Raw genomic sequence first — 21,044 nt, forward strand, 5'->3', positions numbered from 1 at the left:
ATCGCCGACGTCGTAATTCCTCAGTTTCTTAGAGAAGAATGCACATGGATACAATTTGAATGGGTTACCCTGTCGTTGAGACAAAACTGCCCCCACGCTCACCTCTGACGCGTCCACCTCAACCACAAAGGAAAACGTGGGATCTGGGTGTTTAAGCAATGGGGTGGAGGCGAAACGTCCCTTGAGGAGACGAAAGGCCTTGTCGGCTGCTGGTCTCCACACCAACCTACGAGGCACACCCTTGAGGAGAGAGGTGAGAGGGATGGCGACGGAGCTGAAGTTCCTGATGAAGCCGTGTAGAAGTTGGCAAACCCCAAAAACCGTTGTAACCCTGATATCTAAAAAAAAGTGGGTATTGGGAACATTATGGTCATCCCTCAGAGTATCGAATGAGACGAATATGTTGTCAACAAATAGGTCACAAAAAACACCAGACCGTTCCTATGCCAGAACTGGAATGCCGTGTCAGTCTGTGACGCTGGGAAGATATGATTAGATGTTAATGGAGAGACGTTGCTTGCTTATTTAAGGCTGAAGTGATTTCGGAATTGTGACCAGATTTTAAGGGAGTTCTTGACAATGGGATTCAAAACATGGGTGCCAAAGTTCATGGACAGTGGGGAGCACAGGAGCGAGACAGGAGAAGTTGGAAGGCTGTAGCTCCATGAGGGCCCAAGTTGAACCATCATTGTTTTAAAATGTAGAAACCCAATAAACACATTTAGATATATTTGCATGACTAGTATTAGTGTAAAAAATGTGGAAGGCCTGCGGGCTTAGGTCTCTTTAGATATACCTTTCTCATTCCTGTATTTGACTTATTCCAAATTAAGTTGGAAATGTAGCTGTCCAGTTGTTTGAACATCGACTGTGGGAGAAAAATGGGAATCATTTGGAATAAGTACAAAAATCTAGGTAGTATAGTCATCTTAACAGAATTAATGCGACCTGCTGATGAAATGGGAAGACCACTTTATGAAATCCTGCTTAGTGCGCTCCAGGAGTGTTTTGAAGTTATGTTTAAACAGAGCCTTGAATGAGCATATGACATTTATCCCCAAATAAGTAAAGACCTGATGCTCCACCTTAAGTGGGAAGTTGACATACCCAATTCCTTCTGCCTTGTAGCATGTACAAGAGATAGGGTATAGACTCCACAGGGTTAGAAATGTATAAACGAGAGTTATGTCGCCCTTTAGTATTTCCTTAATCCTCTCCTCCGCCCACAGGGCAATAGCAAGAGGCTCAATAGCCATATCAATTAGGAAAGGGGATAAACAGCAACACTGCCTGGCCCCCCTGTGAAGAGGGAAGTAGCTGGAGGTAACATTGTTGGTGCGAACGGAAGCCACTGGGAACGAGTACAAAATCTTAATCCAGGAAAGGAATGACGGGCCAAACCCAAGTCTCTCTAGTACTGTAAATGGATATTCCCACTCAACCCGGTCGAAAACCTTTTCAGCATCAAGAGAGATGACAACCTCTGGCTGTTGAGTTGAGTGGGCAGAATAAAGAACATTAAATAGCCAGCGCATATTATAGAAAGATTGCCTACCTGTCAGAGTTAATTATTATATTAGGCATCACTGTCTCTAAACGGCGTGAGAGGACCTTAGTGAGAATTTTAAAATTGCAGCACAGAAGGCTTGTCCTTTATAAGCAAAACCGAAATACTCGCCTGGGTAGGTGTCTGTGGCAGTTTCTGACTATAAAGGATTTCATTGTACATTGAGCTGAGGATAGGGGATAGTTTAGAAGAGAATGCTTTATAAAACTCAATAGGAAACCATCAGGCCCAGGAGCTTTACCGCTCTGCATGGACTGGGTTGCCAGAGTAGCTTCATTATCACTTATTGAGGCATCCATGATGGTTTGTTTATCTGAATTGAGACAGGGGATGTCCAGATTGTCTAGAAATGCATGCATACGAAATGTGTCAGGAAGACTACGAGTAAAGAGCAGAGTAGAATTGCTTAAATTGATTGTTGATTTGTTTGGTATTGGTAGACGTTAAATCAGCTGCAACACAGATTTCAGGTATGGTGCTGCTACCAGCGGATTGTGGAAGCTGATGAGATAACAACTTGTCAGCTTTCTCTCCATGTTCATAAAATGTCTGCCTCGACATAAACAGAAGCTGCTCCGTTTGTTTAGTGGAGAGATTGTCAAATTCTGATTGGTGTAGCAGTCTCTCTTTGTAGAGTTCAGGAGTCGGAGAAGAGGCACATCTGTTGTCCAAATCTAGTGTGCTCTTTGTTGTCATACAACAAAGTATGAAATAATTTGGCCCCTTAGATATTCTTTTAACGACTCCCACATAGTAGAGTAAAACACGTCAGGGGTGTAGTTGATCTGTAAAAATACATCAATATTAGTTGATATGTATTTTTTTAACGCACCACAGGATAGTAGTAGTGGGTCAAGTTGCCACGCTCGTTGTGACAGAGTACTGTCCAGAAAGCGGATATCTAGCTAGAGTCCGAGATAATGATGCTGTGATATTGACTATTAGTTACAAAAGGAAGAATGATATTGTCCAGCAGGAAAAAGTCAATCCTACAGTATGAGCAGTGGACTGGAGAAAAAAAAAGAGTAATGTTTAGGGAATGCTCCTCCTACATGGATCAGACAAATTATAAGATTCTAGAAATTAGTTGATTACTGCACCTGATTTAGAAATTACATTGTTGGGCTTCGGTCTGGATCTGTCTAGACTTGGATGCAATACACAATTGAAATCTCTGCCCAGTATCAAGTGATGAGAGTTAAGGTCAGGAAGTGTTGCAATGGGTCAGAGAAAAATTTAGCGTCATCCCAATTAGGACCATAGAGGTTAGCCAGAATAACATGTGTGCTAAACAATTTCCCTGTCACTATAATATATCTGCCATTAGTATCTGAAATAACTTTGGAGGAGACAAACGGGGTGCCTTTTCTGATAAGGATGGCTGCCCCTCTGGCCTTAGCACCAAAGTTGGAGTGAAATATATGGTCTACCCATCCTGTCTTTAGTTAATCATGGTCGCTGGACCGGAGGTGGGTCTCTTGGAGAAAAACAATGTCCGGACTTAGACTTAAGATGAGCCAACACTCGGCTACGCTTGGCCATATGGTTAATTCCTTTTAAGTTGCAGCTGATAAAACAAGTGGAGCCGAGAGTATGTGAATTATGCATAGCTATAGTAATTAGAAATTAATGTTGGTACGATCACATGGCCAGTGTGCTGAAAGGTCAGAGTAATAAAATATAAAGAAAAGAACAACAAAATACTCAGAAAAAAACCTTGGACTACTATGCTGGCCTTCCCCCTGTTGGAAGGATGCATCTACCTCTCCTAGACTAGAGCAAAATACTACCATGTTAAACCGAACCTCAGCAGTACTCTATCCAGGGCGAACATAATCAAGTTTACACATAGGGAAGGGATTCAGGAGGGGACCACCTCAGTTCTCTAATGTATCTTATGCAATATGCATATTTGAAGGATAGTCAAACAATATATAAAAAAGGCGGTATATGTTCCCCCCACCAACCCCATCCCATTGGGATGACTTAAGAAAAAAATATATATATCGAAAATATTTAAATAATAAGTAAATAGGAAAACAAACCCAGTATAATTCAACATTTGTATAAATGTAACCCTCGGTTGAACATCCTAACAACCCAGAACACCGAAAAATGATTGGCAAACGCTTGGTGATTAATACCCGTCCTGCACTGCTCGCTCAGCTATACAACCTGCCTCCACTAAGCACCAAGCATGACCAACCAGTCAAATAGTAAAGAATAATACACATGTTCCTTTGGGAGTATGTTTTAAACATGCTCACAGTATGTTATTAGAGTATCCTATTAAGGCATGGAAAGAGAGCTCAGTGGCTAGCCTTAGGTAGCAACTAGGCTAATTAGTACTGCACCACCTAGAACTGAGGCTGTACAGCCGCAGCTAGTTGGTAAAAGCAAATTGTTCCATGTACTGTAAATAAAATACTATTCAATCTATATTGTCCTTGTGAGAACATTTCACCCTATACATATCATCATTGTTCATAACGTTAAGTTACTGGAAGTATAATTGTCCTTTTTTGGCAGCAGGGTGGAGGCACGTTTCTAATCAAGATGAGTTCACTAGTTGGTCCTTTGTCGCGTTAGCATGGTTAGCGCAGGGGCAGATTATGGGCCTACAATAGCTAGTTAGTTGTATGTCACCTGTCCTCTGGTGGATGTAGGTGCTTGACGATGTATTCTTTGGCCCTGGTTGGGTCTAAGAATGTCTTCTGCTCGCAGGAGGGAGTAGTGATCTTCAGTACAGTTGGGTAAAGAATGCCGAACTTGGTGCACAGACAGCGGTGCAGGAGCCCCCTCACCTCGTTGAAGGCTGACCTTTTCTTCATGGCTGCCGCCGTGTAGTTTGGGTAAATACAAATATTCTGGCCGCCGTAGGTGATGGGAGCCGCTCGCCATGCCTTACGGAAGACATCCTCCTTCTCCTGAAGGTAGTGGAATTTAACTACGATGGGTCTGGGCAGCTCCCCATTCTTTGGTGCAGACTGTAGGCTTCTGTGCGCACGGTCAAGGGTGGGGGCGTAATTGAGGTCTAGAATTTCCTGGAGCAATTTAGCTATGGACAGGGTAGGCCGCAATCCGCCTCCGGTCTCACGGCCCTCTCTCACGACAAAAATGCGACCCCCGCGCTGTCTGTTCTCGAGGTCTTTGACCTTGGAAGTTAGTTTGACGACATCTGATGAAAGCCAGGTGACTTGCTCTTCCATTGTCACCACTTTGTCGGAGAAAGTATTTAAGCCACCTTCCGGGAAATTCAGACGGGTGTCATGTTTCGCCAAGTCGTCTTTAACCGATTCGATCTTTGTGTTGAACTCAGTGGCGAGAATGGCTATTTGTGCGGAGAGGTCAGTGGATAGTGACACTTTAGCCAGGACAGACTGTTCAGACTTAATGATAGCCGCCATTACCTTGGCTAAGTCGGGGGGATCAGAGTCAGTCCAGTGAGCCTGAGGCTTTAGTAGAGGCCTGCTCTTTTGTGACTCATGGCCGTGGTTGTTTCGACATTTTACAATGAAAAGGCCAAATATTACAGAAAACCTTGCCATATTTGTAAATTAGGATTGATTCCAAATTAAATGTTACAAAATTAACACAGTAGGGGAGGTGTTGGCCAAGTATTAATAGTAAATTGTTCGCTCTGGACAGGAGCACCGAGAAAACGCGTCTTCACATGTTGCTGCTCACCAACGCTCCTGTGCGTCGCAACATTTGTATTTGAGTCTATAGTCAAAGCCCGTGGGCTTGTTTCTTGATCGAGCAGGCCCTGGATAGGGTTTCGAGTGAGAGTGGGGGTAATTTGATCGTTTACGTCCTCACTAATGGTGTTAATTTCGGCGGAGCTGTTCTCCTGCAAATCCACGCCTAGTCATGGTGTCTTAGCTTTTTCCTCTTTGTCAAATTTTTGCCGCTTTTGTACTTCTCTTAGCAGAGCTTCTAGAGAGTATTGGTCTACGTTTTGATCATTATTGAACCTGTTGTTATCCTTTGTTACTCTTGTGCCCTGACCCTTTGTGTGGGTTGGGAGCAGGTACGTAGCGATCAACTTGATTGTAGCGGTAGTCGTTTCGCTGGCAACGTTCTTTATAGTTATTTTGACCATGGTGGTTATTGGTTCGACAGAAACACGTTTGAATGGTAATCGCTCTTTCATTCCTGTTTCAGTGAGTAGACCAAAGTAAGCTGAACGAAGCCTATGATAGTATGTTTGTGGGAGTTCATTCTGAGCTTGTTTGATAGTGTTAGCCAGCGAGCTGTCGTGTTTGCAGCACGTGTTGCTGTTGTAGACAGATGAACCTCATCAAATGTTTATTCGATGTTCGCTTCAACAGGTAAAGCCTGTCAGTACCCGTAGCATTGGCGTAGCCATCAGAGGCGTCCTCTATATTTGCTACGAGCGTCTCAGTGTCGTTTGGCTTCCCTGGAACGGGGTCAAAAGTGCAGAGGTTTTTGAAGATGTTGTCAAGGCGTTCCGTGCCAGAGAGGGTTGGCTTCATCCTGTGGGAGATTTTGGACCAAAAGGCCAAGAGAAGAAACCAAGCTTTGGCTTTGTTGGCAAGATAGCTCCATATTACTCTGTACCAAATGGCCAAGAGGAAAAGACTGAGGGACACCTGAGAGAGGTAAAGTCAGAAACCTTCTGTCGTCTTCACTCCTTTGTGTACCGAACTCCGGTTGCGAGCTTGGTTGCTTTGTTGGGTAGTCACGCTTTACCATTTGGAATTCCTCCAGATGGTACCTAAGGGTGGTATTCTGCTGCATAGCAGAGTCCACTTGGGCGCTTAGAGTACTTATTTTAGACACTGGCTCTGTTCAGTCTCATTCTTATCTGTTATGGTTTGCAGGTAGAGGTCTTGAGTGCGGAGCGAAAGATTCAATGATAAGATTTCTTCCGCTTGAATAGAGATCATTTTTTTCATCTTGCTCACCTGGGTTCTCTCATCAATCACTTGGTCAGAGACTTCCATGAGTTCCACTGTTTTGTCATCCAACTTGGTCATTGTGTTCATTAACTGATCGTCTTTGGTCTGCAGCATTTGGACTAGAACATTTTTGCTTTGAGTGTTGTTCATCAAAACTGCATGCATGTTATCAAGTTGAGCGTCCCTGTTTGCGGATAAGTCGTCAGATTTATCTAGTTTTGCATGGACTTCATCGTATTTATTTTTGGCTAAATCGAGTTGTTAATGTAGAAGACGATTTTGTTCCTGTGGAAGAAGATTTTGTTCAAGAGTTTGTGCTCGTTCGTCGTCATACGTTTTTGCCATTTCTTTTAATTTTTCCGTTCTCAAACGCAGGTCCTCGGTTAGCAGTATTTTTTTCCCGTCTTTTGTCATTCGTTTCCCGGTTCTCTCCACCTGTCCCTATATGTCAACCGTTTCTTGCTCGTGCTTCTGCTGTGCACTGTGGTACAGGACCGATGTCAATCTCTGCTGGCGGCCATATATCAGGGCTATACTGGAGAGAACCTTTACAATGCCTGCGCCTGAAGGTTTATTCTGGAGGGCGTCTGTCGCAATTTCTGCACGTTTTTTTCTTCTTATGGTATAGTTTGGGTTTATATCGCTGCTGAGATCAGCGATCAATCTTTCTATGGGTGAGGGTTCATTAATTAGCGGGAGAATGGGGGCCACCCCCTCTGATAGCTTGCTCATTATTATTTTAATTTTTAAAAATGTTTTATTTAAAGTTTAGGTTTTGAGTCGTTGGAAGCTGCAAAAACGATCAAAAAATGTAAAACACCTACCCACTCAAGGGTTTTTCTTTATTTATACAATTTTCTACATTGTAGAATAATAGTGAAGACATCAAAACTATGAAATAAAACATGGAATCATGTAGTAACCAAATTAGTGTTAAACAAATCAACATTTATTTTACATTTGAGATTCTTCAAATATCCACCCTTTGCCTTGATGACAGCTTTGCACACTCTTGACATTCTCTCAACCAGCTTCACCTGGAATGCTTTTCCAACGGTCTTGAAGGAGTTCCCACATATGCTGAGCACTTGTTGGCTGCCTCTCCTTCACTCTGCGTTCCCGACTCATCCCAAACCATCTCAATTTGGTTATAGTTTCTAAGATCACATCCATCTCTTAACCTTTTCATACATACCAACAAACTTGTGTGATCATTCTACAGTGGTCCCTGTAGCGTACGCTCAAACCGGTCTGATTAGAACGCTTATTTAGAACGTCCAGTTTCGATTGACGCAACAATCAGCATTTGAGCTGGCCACACTGTTTTTTCACAGAAACATTTTGCACAAACACAGTCCTTATTTGACCAGAATTTGACCAGTTTTGGATGCAATGTTCAGACATTCACAGTAGCTACAGCATAACACAATCATCCAAACCAGAAAATGTAGACTACATTTGTCCTAGTGCTAAATGAGGATAGATTGAGGTTACACAAGCGGTCATATTTTTATAACTCTCGGTTGACAGAAACTACAATATGAATTAGCTAATAGCAATTACTATTTATAATTAATCACATCACGGGGTGAGCTCACCATTGATAGAAATAATTGAGTAAAACACTTTCTAGAAATCGAAAGTAATCCGACGATGTGCGAGCCCCCATGTTTGTTTTTTCGCATCAACTAAAGATAATTTGAGGAGACAAGATTAGTTTTGTCTATAGTATGCATGTTGAAGAGGGTGTGTTGTCTACCATTTTTCACATCACATCTTTCACTTCCGGAAGTTTACTTGAAAACTGAGTGAACCCTCCCTCACCTCATTTTGTTATAGCAGCTTTGGTCCGACAGACGTTTACGTGAAACCCAGAATTCATTGTATGTCAACAAACATGGCTCCACACATAGCTGGAATTAGCTTAGCTCATCATAATCAGTGCAACCTTCAAAAAAGTATGTTACACACATAATATGTGTCCATTACAATCTATGTAAGAATCAGAATGCATGATTTGTCACCAGTACTTGAAAACGTGAATAAAACAGTAAATTAATAAATAATTACCACATCAAACATTTTGTGATAGTGATGTATTGATATAAGTGGCGCGTGCCGGCAGTAAATCACGTAACCTCTCACTCCCACTCTGAGACATTCAGTGTTGTTGTTTATGTAAGTAGATAGTGAGATAAGCTGTAGCATTACTAATGTCTCTCAAAAGGAGACAACTCACAACTGGGGAAATTCCAGAGATTTTTATAAATTCTGACAATGAGTCTGAGTATGAAAGTCAGGAATCAGATTCTGATAGTGACAGTGAGGAGCTGCCCTCAACCTTGTAGCCATTGAGAACCCTAAATCTGAGGACCCCTTGTCCACTGACAAAGTCCCAGGTCCTTTTGAAGATGCTGGTGGTGATGAAGGCAGACTGACAGTGGATGCAGTACAGGAGTTCTGTGGTAGCTGGAAGGCCGCCAGCCATTTCACCCCTCCTGGCCCTGCTGTTTGCTTTGATGAGTCCCAGTCTGGAGTGCAAAGCCCCTTTCCATTCCCCCTGAGGCAGTGCTTCAAGCTGTTTCTGACAGAGAAGCTGTTGGGAGACATAGTAGAGGAGACCAATTGCTATGCCTTGGAGCTACAGGAGAAGAGAGAGCCAGGTGTGAGGGGGAAACTCACTAAATGGGTGACAACCACAACTAGTGAAATATATACCTTCCTGGTGACAGTCCTTCTCATGGAAATAGTAAAGAAGAACTCCCTAAGATAATACTGGAGCACAGATCCTATGTTTGTAACTCCCGTCTTTGCCAACCTCTTTTCGAAAGACCGCTTCCTAGTTCTGCTGCGATGCCTGCATTTTGTCAACAATGCTAATGCCAACCTAAATGACCCGTATGACCCGTTACACAAAATAGCAAATGTTCTTATCAGCCTGACATCAGCATTTGGTCGGGTCTTTGTGCAATAGAAGGACCTATGCATTGATGAGTCCCTGATGTTATGGAAGGGTCAGCTGGCGTTCCATCAATATATTCCCTCCAAAAGGCACAGGTTTGGGGTCAAGTTCTTTGTCATGTGCGACGTGAAGACAGGATTTGTCCAGGACATAGTCTACATATCATACAAAAGCTGTCCTCAGTCTTCCACTCGAAAGATGTCCACTTCCAGTTATGATATTGACAATACTGTTTGTGTGTGTGGTTTCTGAAAGTACAGAGTAAAGAGGAATTATTACTAATTAGAATACAATATCAGGATATAGCAATAAAACAATATTACAAAGAAGCAACATAATAACACTGCTATAAAAATAACATATTGCATTGACAAAATCACAAATATGAGTTATAACAGTAAGAATCTGCTCCACAAGGGCAGGGCAGGGCAGAACAGAGCTATGCTAAATAGGCTGAATGAAAACAAACCATGGTCATAAGGCCAGGGTAGCTTCAAAATACAACCCAAAGCTAATACTTCTCTGACGCAATTAGCATTGTTTTACAGAGCTAATAGAAGAATGTAGCTAGTTGGATAAGCACGATTGAATATAACACCATAAAGGTTATATGAAATTAATAACGTTACCTCGTGTGTCCGCGGTTATAAGGATTACACACAAATATATTATACTCCATACATACAGTGAGCTACAGTAGAAACGACATAACACGACATACAGAAACTATTATAACGTAATAAGGCACTTACTTTGATATGAACGCACACATTTCCAAATGTATTATCATGTAGTAATGAAAACAACAATGAATGTGATGCGGGCACCAGATGGAAAATGTGAACACGTGTGTGCAGGTCCTGTTTTGACTGGAGACGTGCAAATTTCTGTAGACTTGATTTGCAGAAACAATTGGTGCTTAGGGAAGTTTATCCGGGTCAGTAATGCCCAAAAAGTTATCGTCCGCAAAGGTGAAATGGCCTACTTTTATGTGAATTAATAAGGAGGCGGAACACACCTCAATTCAAACTGTTGTTAGAAAATAAAGACTTGTTCGAAAATAATTTGAAATTGACAAGTTGAAACAATCTATAAATAAAAACAGGCAGCGTGCCTTAGTTTGAGAGCAGCGGGAATTAACTGTCCTGTTGCGTAACAATCACATTTTTGAATAGTGAGCGCATTCTGACATCACATGCATAAAAGAGATATTAGAGATATTTGGAACTCCAGTATGAAAAGGTCAACAAAAACACTTTCATAATTTGTCATATTTCATACACAACGGGGCGGATGTAGACTTCGTACATGTAGTGTGTATACTTTTCAAGTTACAGTATTTCCTTTATAATTTTTTTATGACATCACAAAATAACAACCGAAATTACATTATTATTCTTTCGATCGCCTCTGACCATTCCCCACATTCTATGTTAGAAATATTGTTACAGTATTTGCATTAGAACGTGTTAGAGTTTCGGGCGGGAAATGTCTGTGAAAACAAAGGCACATTCCTGTGTGATTTTGGAGAGGGAGATAGCTGAAAGTTCTTATCCCTGATTTTACAATAGGGTGTGAACTGTCAACCCTCCACCAGCTCCCTTCTCCCCTTCTGTGGGTGAGAGGGTCTGGCCGAAGTCATCCACTGAAAAGCTGATCCGACCCATCTGGTTCCTCACAGTACAGTCATTACACACCCTTTGCCTTGATGACAGCTTTGCACACTCTTGGCATTCTCTCAACCAGCTTCATGAGGTAGTCACCTGGAATGCATTTCAATTAACAGGTGTGCCTTGTTAAAAGTTAATATGTGGGATTTCTTTCCTTCTTAATGCGAGCCAATCAGTTGTGTTGACAAGGTAGGGTTGGTATGCAGAAGATATCCCTCTCTGGTAAAAGACCAAGTCCATATTATGGCAAGAACAGCTCAAATAAGCAAAGAGAAACGACAGTCCATCATTACTTTAAGACATGAAGGTCAGTCAATCCAGAAAATCTCAAGAACTTTGAAAGTTTCTTCAAGTGCAGCCACAAAAACCATCAAGTGCTATGATGAAACTAGCTTTCATGAGGACTGCCACAGGAAAGGAAGACCCAGAGTTACCTCTGCTGCAGAGGATACGCTGATTAGAGTTACCAGGCTCAGAAATTGCATCGCAAATAAATGCTTCACAGAGTTCAAGTAACAGACACATCACAACATCAACTGTTCAGAGGAGACTGCATGAATCAGGCCTTCGTGATCAGACTGCTGCAAAGAAACCACTACTAAAGGACACCAATAAGAAGAAGAGACTTGCTTTGGCCAAGAAACACGAGCAATGGACATTAGACCGGTGGAAATCTGTCCTTTGGCCTGATGAGTCCAAATTTGAGATTTTTGGTTCCAACCGCCGTGTCTTTGTGAGACGCCGAGTAGGTGAACGGATGATCTCCGCATGTGTGGTTCCCACCGTGAAGCATGGAGGAGGAGGTGTGACGGTGTGGGGGTGCTTTGCTGGTGACACTGTCTGTGATTTATTTAGAATTCAAGGCACACTTACCCAGCATGGCTACCACAGCATTCTGCAGCGATACGCCATCCGATCTGGTTTGCGCTTAGTGGGGCTATCATTTGTTTTTCACCAGGACAATGACCCAACCTTCTTCCAGGCTGTGTAAGGGCTATTTTACCAAGAAGGAGAGTGATGGAGTGCTGCAACAGATGACCTGGCCTTCACAATCACCCGACCTCAACCCAATTGAGATGGTTTGGGATGAGTTGGACCGTAGAGTGAAGAAAAAGTAGCCAACAAGTAGTCAGCATATGTGGGAACTCCTTCAAGATTGTTGGAAAAGCATTCCAGTTTAATCTGGTTGAGAGAATGCTAAGAGTGTGCAAAGCTGTCATCAAGGCAAAGGGTGGCTACTTTGAAGAATCTAAAATTGAAAATATATTTTGGTTACTACATGACTCCATATATGCTATGTCATTTACATTTAAGTCATTTAGCAGACGCTCTTATCCAGAGCGACTTACAAATTGGAAAGTTCATACATATTCATCCTGGTCCCCCCGTGGGGAATGAACCCACAACCCTGGCGTTGCAAGCGCCATGCTCTACCAACTGAGCCACACGGGACCACACGGGACCATGTCATAGTTTTAATGTCTTCACTATTATTCTACAAAAGAGTCAAAATAAAGAAAAACCCTTGAATGAGTAGGTGTGTCCAAACTTTTGACTGGCACTATATATATATTTTTTTTTTAAACGTTCCATTTAATTTAAAGCCTTACTTCAATTTGCTGCCAAATCTAATTTCACTCGAACATTTCACACTAACAAATAATGTATTCAAGGACAATGAAGCAAAAATGTTTTTAGGTCACAGGCGAAGACAAACACCAGAGTCACTTTGTTACCATATGAGTCGTACTGTGAGTCGTACTGTCAAGTAGCGTATAATTGATTTGGTCACTGGTCTTCAGGTACAGTATGTCTTCATGAGTTGGATTAGGACAGTGTTATGAGAAAGTCTAACGTAATGTGTTGCAGGGTGCAAAGTTTATTTTGTCATCTTTTGAGGGGCAGCATTTAATCTGTACAAAATTAGTATAAATAAATAAATTCCCACTCCTTGAAGAAGGCAGTAGCAGAGATGTGGTTGAGTGCACTGATTTATCACGGTGGAGGGGATTTGACTGTCCACAAGGCTTAAGCTATTGTAATTTAAAAGATAAACAAATGTACACACAACAAACTCTCACAGGCTAGAATGACACATGCCTTCTCCTCATGATCTGCCAACATGTCTCCATTAAAACTATAATCCCCCTCTCTCTCTTCTCAGCCCTTGAACTCCCTCAAGTCAGATGAGGCAGCCTCAGGCCCAAAACAGGGGCCTACATTCCAGGATGGCCAGCGGCGGGTGGACTATGTTCTCACATATCATATCCAGAAACCCCAGAGTTTTCGTCGCAAGACATCCCACTTCGGGGATTACCGCATCCTCAGGAGCCTGCGCCGCAGTCTGAGCATGATGAGAGGTCGGGACACGCCACCACCCAAAGAAGACCCTGAGGTTGCTGCCCACAAGCATCGGCTTGACTACCATGAGGATGACAAGCGCTTCCGCCAGACTGAGTTTGAGGATAACCTTCGAGAGATGGGCCTGGAGCTAGAGAAGGATGAGGGGGTGAGTTAGTGGCCTTGGACTGTGTGTTTTCCCCACACGTTTGAAAACCTCAACAGTAGAACATCTCAAGGTCTTTTTGGAATAACCTAGCAATTAGACTGCCTAACCTAAAATGATACCAAAAATGTTGAGCAACCTATTTTGTAGTAGAATCTGGCGTAATATTCAAGCCCTGGTGTGGTTGTGCATTTAGACTAGATGCTTGCTTGTAGCTGCATTCTTTCACATCTTGGCAATCAATGTTCAGATATTGTCTTTGAGGTCATGTTGTTCCATTGAATGCGACTTAATTCTCCATTCCTCCTTATATTGACTGGTTGACATTTGTCCATCTAGTGTTCATGTAGCGATTGTATCATGTATCTACTTCATACTGGAACAAAGCACATTGAACTTCCTCTTGCGTTGAGGGTTTACTGTGATCAGATATGATTTTTCAAATCTACAATTGACCTGCATTCGTCACATTATTGATCTTTATCAAATGAACAGCTTTCATCAAATATAGATCTGATAAGAAAGGGCAGCGTGTGCAATAGATTTTCTCTACAATGGGAGTAATTATTTTCAGCCTTACAAGCAAAAGAAGGCCTAATATCATAGGTTATTATATACACTCTAGAGTGGCTATTGACCTATTAATCATTACTCATTTATCATAAATTGTTACATTGATCAAGACCCAAGATAAATTGTCTGCGGACCAAACACTTTAAAGACTCACCCTATCCCCTCAGTCCTTAAATTAAGTGAACACTTCTGATTACGTATCATGACGTCTGACGAGTATACACTTGCAGGGCAAGGGGCAAGGGAGGAAGGAATGATTTTTAAATGGACCACCCTTGGCCGGAAATTCATCACTTGTTCATCCCGTGATGATTGTGTTTTCAGCCACCGGTAGCTTGTGGGTACTTTATATGGGCTACAGTCAATTATGAGTGCATGTCTACCTACACTTGAAGTCGGAAGTTTACATACACCTTAGCCAAATACATTTAAACTCACTTTTTCACAATTCCTGACATTTAATCCTAGTACAAATTCCCTGTTTTAGGTCAGTTAGTATCACCACTTTATTTTAAGAATGTGAAATAATAGTAGAGAGAATGATTTATTTCAGCTTTTATTTCTTTCATCACATTCCCAGTGGGTCAGAAGTTTATATACACTCAATTAGTATTTTGTAGCATTGCCTTTAAATTGTTTAACTTGGGTCAAACGATTTGGGTATCCTTCCACAAGCTTCCCATAATAAGTTGGGTGAATTTTGGCCCATTCCTCCTGACAGAGCTGGTGTAACTGAGTCAGGTTTGTATGCCTCCTTGCTCGCACACGCTTTTTCAGTTCTGCCCACAAATTTTCTATAGGATTGAGGTCAGGGCTTTTGATAGCCACTCCAATACCTTTTCCTGCCTCATGATGCCATCTATTTTGTGAAGTGCACCAGTCCCTCCTGCAGCAAAGCACCCCCACAACATTATACTGCCACCCCCGTGCTTCACGGTTGGGATGGTGTTCTTTGGCTTCAAAGCCTCCCCCTTTTTCCTCCAAACATAACGATGGTCATTATGGCCAAACCGTTCTATTTTTGTTTCATCAGACCAGAGGACATTTCTCCAAAAAGTATGATCTTTGTCCGCATGTGCAGTTGCAAACTGTAGTCTGGCTTTTTTATGGTGGTTTTGGAGCAGTGGCTTCTTCCTTGCTGTGTCGATATAGGACTTGTTTTACTGTGGATATTGATACTTTTGTACCTGTTTTCTCCAGCATCTTCACAAGGTCTTTTGCTGTTGTTCTGGGATTGATTTGCACTTATCGCACCAAAGTACGTTCATCTCTAGGAGACAGAACGCGTCTCCTTCCTGAGATGTATGACGGCTGCGTGGTCCCATGGTGTTTATACTTGCGTACTATTGTTTGTACAGATGAACGTGGTACCTTCAGGCGTTTGGAAATTGCTCCCAAGGATGAACCAGAGTTGTGGAGGTCTACAAAAAATTCTTTAGGTCTTGGCTGATTTCTTTAGATTTTTCCATGATGTCAAGCTAAGAGGCACTGAGTTTGAAAGTAAGCCGTGAAATACATCCATAGGTACACCTCCAATTGACTCGAATTATGTAAATTAGCATATCAGAAGCTTCTAAAGCCATGACATAATTTTCGTGAATTTTCCAAGCTGTTTAAAGGCACAGTCAACTTAGTGTATGTAAACTTCTGACCCACTGAAATTGTGATACAGTGAATTATAAGTGAAATAAACTGTCTGTAAACAATTGTAGGAAAAATGACTTGGGTCATGCACAAAGTAGATGTCCTAACTGACTTACCAAAACTATAGTTTGTTAACAAGAAATTTGTGGAGTGGTTGAAAAACGAGTTTTAATGACTCCAACCTAAGTGTATGTAAACTTCCGACTTCAACTGTATATTAAATAATTGATTATTAATATACGCCTACTGAATGATGGCTAGTAAATTAATTAGCTAACTAACTAGCTAGCCTGCCTAGATGGAACTTCCAAAAGATATTTAAAAAAAGCCATATTTACCTTTTATTAGACGTGTTTTTGCCATCATGTGCATTAGTAACACAATTTCTAACTTATTTGCTTTTGTTTTTACTTACACTTGTATGTTGACTTCTCCATTGAGTTTTCGCTGACTTTTCTTAGCGGATGTACAATCGTTGCGAATTGAATTATGGTATCACAAGGTATGACCCAGGTGCAGACAGTGAAGAAAAGTGATGAAAACAAAAGTTTATTCCTTGAACAGGGGCAGGCAAACGACAGGTCAAGGCAGGCACGGGTCAATAATCCAGAGAGTGTGTAACGTACAGGACAGCAGGCGGGCTCAGGGTCAGGGCAGGCAGAACGGTCAGATCCGGGAAACTAGACAACAGGAGCAGGAAAACAGGCAGGAGCAGGGAAAACAAAACGCTGGTAGGTTCTACGAACAAAACGAACTGGCAACAGACAAACAGAGAACACAGGTATAAATACACAGGGGATAATGGGGAAGATGGGCGAAACAGATCAGGGCGTGACATATGGGGAGTTTCAGGCCCCGGAGTGAACATAATTGTACACTCGCAAAGCCTACTAAAAACGAGGGCTGAGGGGCTTACGTTGCAAACTTCCCTTGCTTGGCTAATCATTTGACCCACCCTCCAAGATGGCAACGGGGATTCCCCAAAGAGCACAAGGCGATGGTAAGTGGACGAGGGTGTATCTTTTATGTGTTTGGACTGCAGCCATTGTGTCTCCCATTCAGATTGAAATACCTACAGTATACAGCATAAAACATATTTGGGATTTCAAAACCATGGGAAACTTCCCTGTATGAAAGAGTAATGGTAAGGCCTAGTTCGTAACCACTCCATTTTGCAAACCAGTACAGAAATCACTTAAGTAAAGATTTGACATGTGTTTACTGTTCTATCTTTTATCGTTGATGTGTGTTTTGTAATGTCTGTTACGTGAGATTTTGCTGAAAAATGGTAGGAGACATGTGGTTCTGTGGGAGTTGGGTTCCCATTGCATGCATGAAGAGGTCTCTTACCATTTAGTGATTGTTGCTCACATGGGAGAAGATTTGTTTTGAGTGATATTAAGGCAAATTCAAAAGGATTTCATACTTATTGACAACATCTGTATGCTTTGTTGAGTAAGTCGGAACAACCCTCCCCGTTTTATTTTATTAATTTACTTTGTCCATGAATGAGGGTTGTTTGTGGATAATCGAACCAAAGCCCCAAAATAGAATTGGCAGGATCTTTTCTGCTTGATATTGCTGTGGAAAGTGTAGTCTGCCACAGTGTTCTCAACAGACAGGGCCAGGACCCTGAAGTGGGCTGGGAGGTGTGAGGATGTAGGTCAGGAGCATACGAGAGGGACTTACATAACCACTGTTGTTTTTGATAGAGGAGATTGTGGAGAGAGAACTTTTATCCGGAATATATTAGACTATGAGACATGGTTTTCTATTCAAGTGGATACAGCCTTTGGCTGACTCAAACCAACAACAATCCTTGCTATTGTAGCATTGCGACTTTTTTTTCAGTTACAATGCTGCAGTATCATTGCTGTGCTTTACCTTGGAGAGACTGATTAGTCCTTATAGATGTGACAGTAGCTTCATTCTAGGGACACATATATCACGCAGATAAAACAGGGGAAACTTATTTCGTCACACATTAAAATATCCATGAAAGCCTTTTGCCTTATTATTATTATTTTATTCAACATCACGTTCTCTGTTTTCCAGAACAAAATCCCAGGAATTGGCTTCCTGAAGATCCATGCTCCCTGGAATGTGCTCTGTCGGGAGGCAGAATTCATGAAGCTCAAGATGCCCACCAAAAAGGTATGGCCTGCCTTTAGATGGATCACTGTAGATCACTGGTCAGTTTCTATGGGAAGGCAGCTCCCGCTCAGGCCAGTCAAAGTTCTTCCCTCTCTTAGCACCCCAATGCTCGAACAGGCTTCCCCCTAAAGTCAGGACAGCAGAGTCCCTGCACAACTTCTGAAATGTCTAAATAACTCTCACAGCGCCCCGGCGCTACCCTCCCCACCCCTCTCCCCCCAAAAAATAAAAAATGGACTTGTCTTTTTCTACTCGCACTGACGTTGCTGATAAACACATTGTTGAGGGAACATGTCCTTGATACGATTGTGATGGCTTGTTGTCTCACCTAGCTATCATAAGATGAAGGCACTAATTGTAAGTCGCTCTGGATAAGAGGGTCTGTTAAATGACTAAATTGTTCAAACAAACAAGAATAATGTAACTGATAGCCTTTCATGCACTCATTTCTCAACGTGTTTTCTTCCTGTTTTCCCTTTCCCTTCAGGTGTACGAGGTCAATCAGGGAAGTAATGTGGTGGAGAGGATCAATCTGTTCATCCGCAAAGTGACTGCACCACTTCATCCTAAAGTGGAGCCGAATAGAGCCCAAAATGTGAAGCATCTCTCCCACCCTTTCTCCAGGGAAAAGCAGCACCTGTGAGTATAGTAGTAGCACTGAGACCTGTGGCATTGGTTCAGGGGTTTAGTCTCATCATTGAACATTAAGTGCATTCTGACAAGTGATCAACGATGCAGAGCTCAAAGGTTAATGGGTGTACTCCCAGTTCTATGCATGTGAGAAATTCAAAGTGGCTTGAAATGTTTATTGCAATCGGAAAGAAATGTATTTTCAATGCAAGAGATGGGTACAATGCCACAGTATAGCTATTTAAATCATTACAGCACTGGTTGTGGCGTTATTGACACTAGAACCGCTAAAGCAGTCATTTTGACTGCTCATAAGTTTTAAAACAATTATTACGCTGCCATTTTTTCAGTTTTGCCCGCCTCCGTCCTTGACTTTTCCTAAATAGGTCTACATAACACACTGCCGTTGTTAGAATCCGAATATGACAAACAGAACTGGAGTTATAACCAGTTTTATGAGGACATGCCATTTAAAAATATATATATTGGGGGAGTACATAGTGTACATAGTGAGAGCGTGCGTAATTTACAATGGCAAGAAGACCTAGATGAATGGATGAACATGTTGCCTTAGCGATGCTACAAGATCCGAATGAAAATGACTCAGATGGCGGGGAAGAAATGAATCATGATGATTATTCTTCTGATTCTGAGCTGCAGCCTGAATAACCTACACCTTCTATGCTTAAGTGCAAAAAAAAAGCCCAAATGGTGTGCACTGCGTAGGTTCCCCCGCCACAACCAAATGGAACAGTGAGAGAGGAGAGTGGAAGGGATGGCACCATTTAGATAGAACAAGCCAATGACACTGCTACATGGAGATTATCAACACCATATGTCATTACGGAGTAAGGACACTGCCTGGGATCTGTCTGTTGATGACCTGGAAGTGTTCATTTTAATCCTGTACGTCCGTGGAGTATTCGGTGGAAAGAGCGTGTGTATGGGGAGCTTTTGGTCAGACTTGAATGGGATACTTTTATTTTGAGAAAACATGTCACGGGATTGCTTCAGAGAGATCATGCGTTACCTCCATTTTGATGACAAAGAAACAAACAAATTCGCCATGGTATCCAGCGAATAGATAATTGACTATTTTTCACTACTGTCATATCGACACTTCTTATAATGCCATTATTGCTTATGTGCTGATTTTCACTATTTATCAATCCCACTTATGATGATGTTTAGGCTACTGATGTTTTCATCATTAGATTGTGCGTCTTGCTGACTGCGCGGTGTTTGGGGTATTTTGGGGGGGGGGGGGGGGTCATTATAAAAATAATCTGTTAGTGTGTTCAATGGAGGTACTGTATGCTTTCTGTTTCATAGCTGTAACAAAGGCACCCCACTAAAAAAATTGATTGAACACCTGCGTTTTTGTGTTTAAAAAAAACAAACATTTTACATACTGTATAGCCTACAGTAACATAAACAAATGAAAATGCAATTGTTATTTGAAATAAAATAAAGAGTATTCTGTTACCTTCATAAACACAACCAAATGATACTTTTTGCGATAGCGTATATGAAATATGAATTACACTGTAAGAATGTCGCAGTCAAAATGGCTGCTCATTTGCTTGAAGGGGGGTCCCACACAGCCCAGCAGTTTTAGTGTTAAAGATTGTAATTAGTGAGCTGGATGCTTTTAAGTGCAGAATATGTGATTATGTATGAATGATACAGGCTGCTACCTGTAATTATTCATCTCAGTAGGTGCATTTCCCCATAATGGGATATGGCTGAGCTGAAATAAATGGAATTGAAATTGTTCTTCTACCCCCGCAGTCTTCACCAGTCTTGAGCTCTTTGTCATTTTTGACATGGTTAATGGCCCCACTGTGCCATGACGGTAATAATGTAGAGGTGCAATCAACAGGCCCAAAATCAACGGATACAAAATCAACGGATACAAAATCTGAACAAAGATGTTGTTCGGAAGACATCCACACTGCGATTCAATATTATTTTTAAACAGAGACTTATCCTCTGATGTTCAAGGAATAATTCATCCGCGTTTGGATGTTAGAATATTATGTATTGTAAAAAGCACCATATTTTAATTTGTTTTGAGCGAGGCTAGTAAACAAGCTAGATTTTATTCAAGAGAGTGGGCATAGAGGTTACAGGCTATTTTGAGCTCCTGACTCTCAATGAACACTGTGTAGGCCAGGCTGCTGACTAACCCTAGCTACCAAGACATGTTGCAACCATATTCTCCTTGTAACCACCTTGTATTGTATGTCTGGTCTAACTAATGACAACACATGTGTATGTAATCTAGGCCTCAAAAAAAAACATTGCTGTCCACGTACCTACAAATCTGATATGATGTGTCTGCACGGAACAGTAACATAGTTTCTGCCGGTTGAGTACATGGCTCTTTAAAGAAACCACTGACAGAAGGCTCCTC

General features: G+C 41.8%; 1 protein-coding gene across 5 annotated transcripts in view; it reads left to right on the forward strand.

The window, feature by feature from the left end:
• Positions 1–21,044, forward strand: part of LOC139562737 (anoctamin-1-like) — a 58,705-nt gene that overhangs the window by 12,197 nt on the left and 25,464 nt on the right. For 4 of the 5 annotated variants that reach the window (XM_071380701.1, XM_071380702.1, XM_071380700.1 and 1 more), the window contains exons 3-5: positions 13,286–13,630; positions 17,900–17,998; positions 18,486–18,637. In XM_071380701.1, the coding sequence (XP_071236802.1) occupies positions 13,286–13,630; positions 17,900–17,998; positions 18,486–18,637 (596 nt within the window). The remainder of the gene's footprint in view (positions 1–13,285; positions 13,631–17,899; positions 17,999–18,485; positions 18,638–21,044) is intronic. The other variant, XM_071380703.1, reaches the window with a different exon arrangement.

Source organism: Salvelinus alpinus, chromosome 33 (assembly GCF_045679555.1).
Source record: "Salvelinus alpinus chromosome 33, SLU_Salpinus.1, whole genome shotgun sequence".
Classification (NCBI taxonomy): domain Eukaryota; kingdom Metazoa; phylum Chordata; class Actinopteri; order Salmoniformes; family Salmonidae; genus Salvelinus; species Salvelinus alpinus.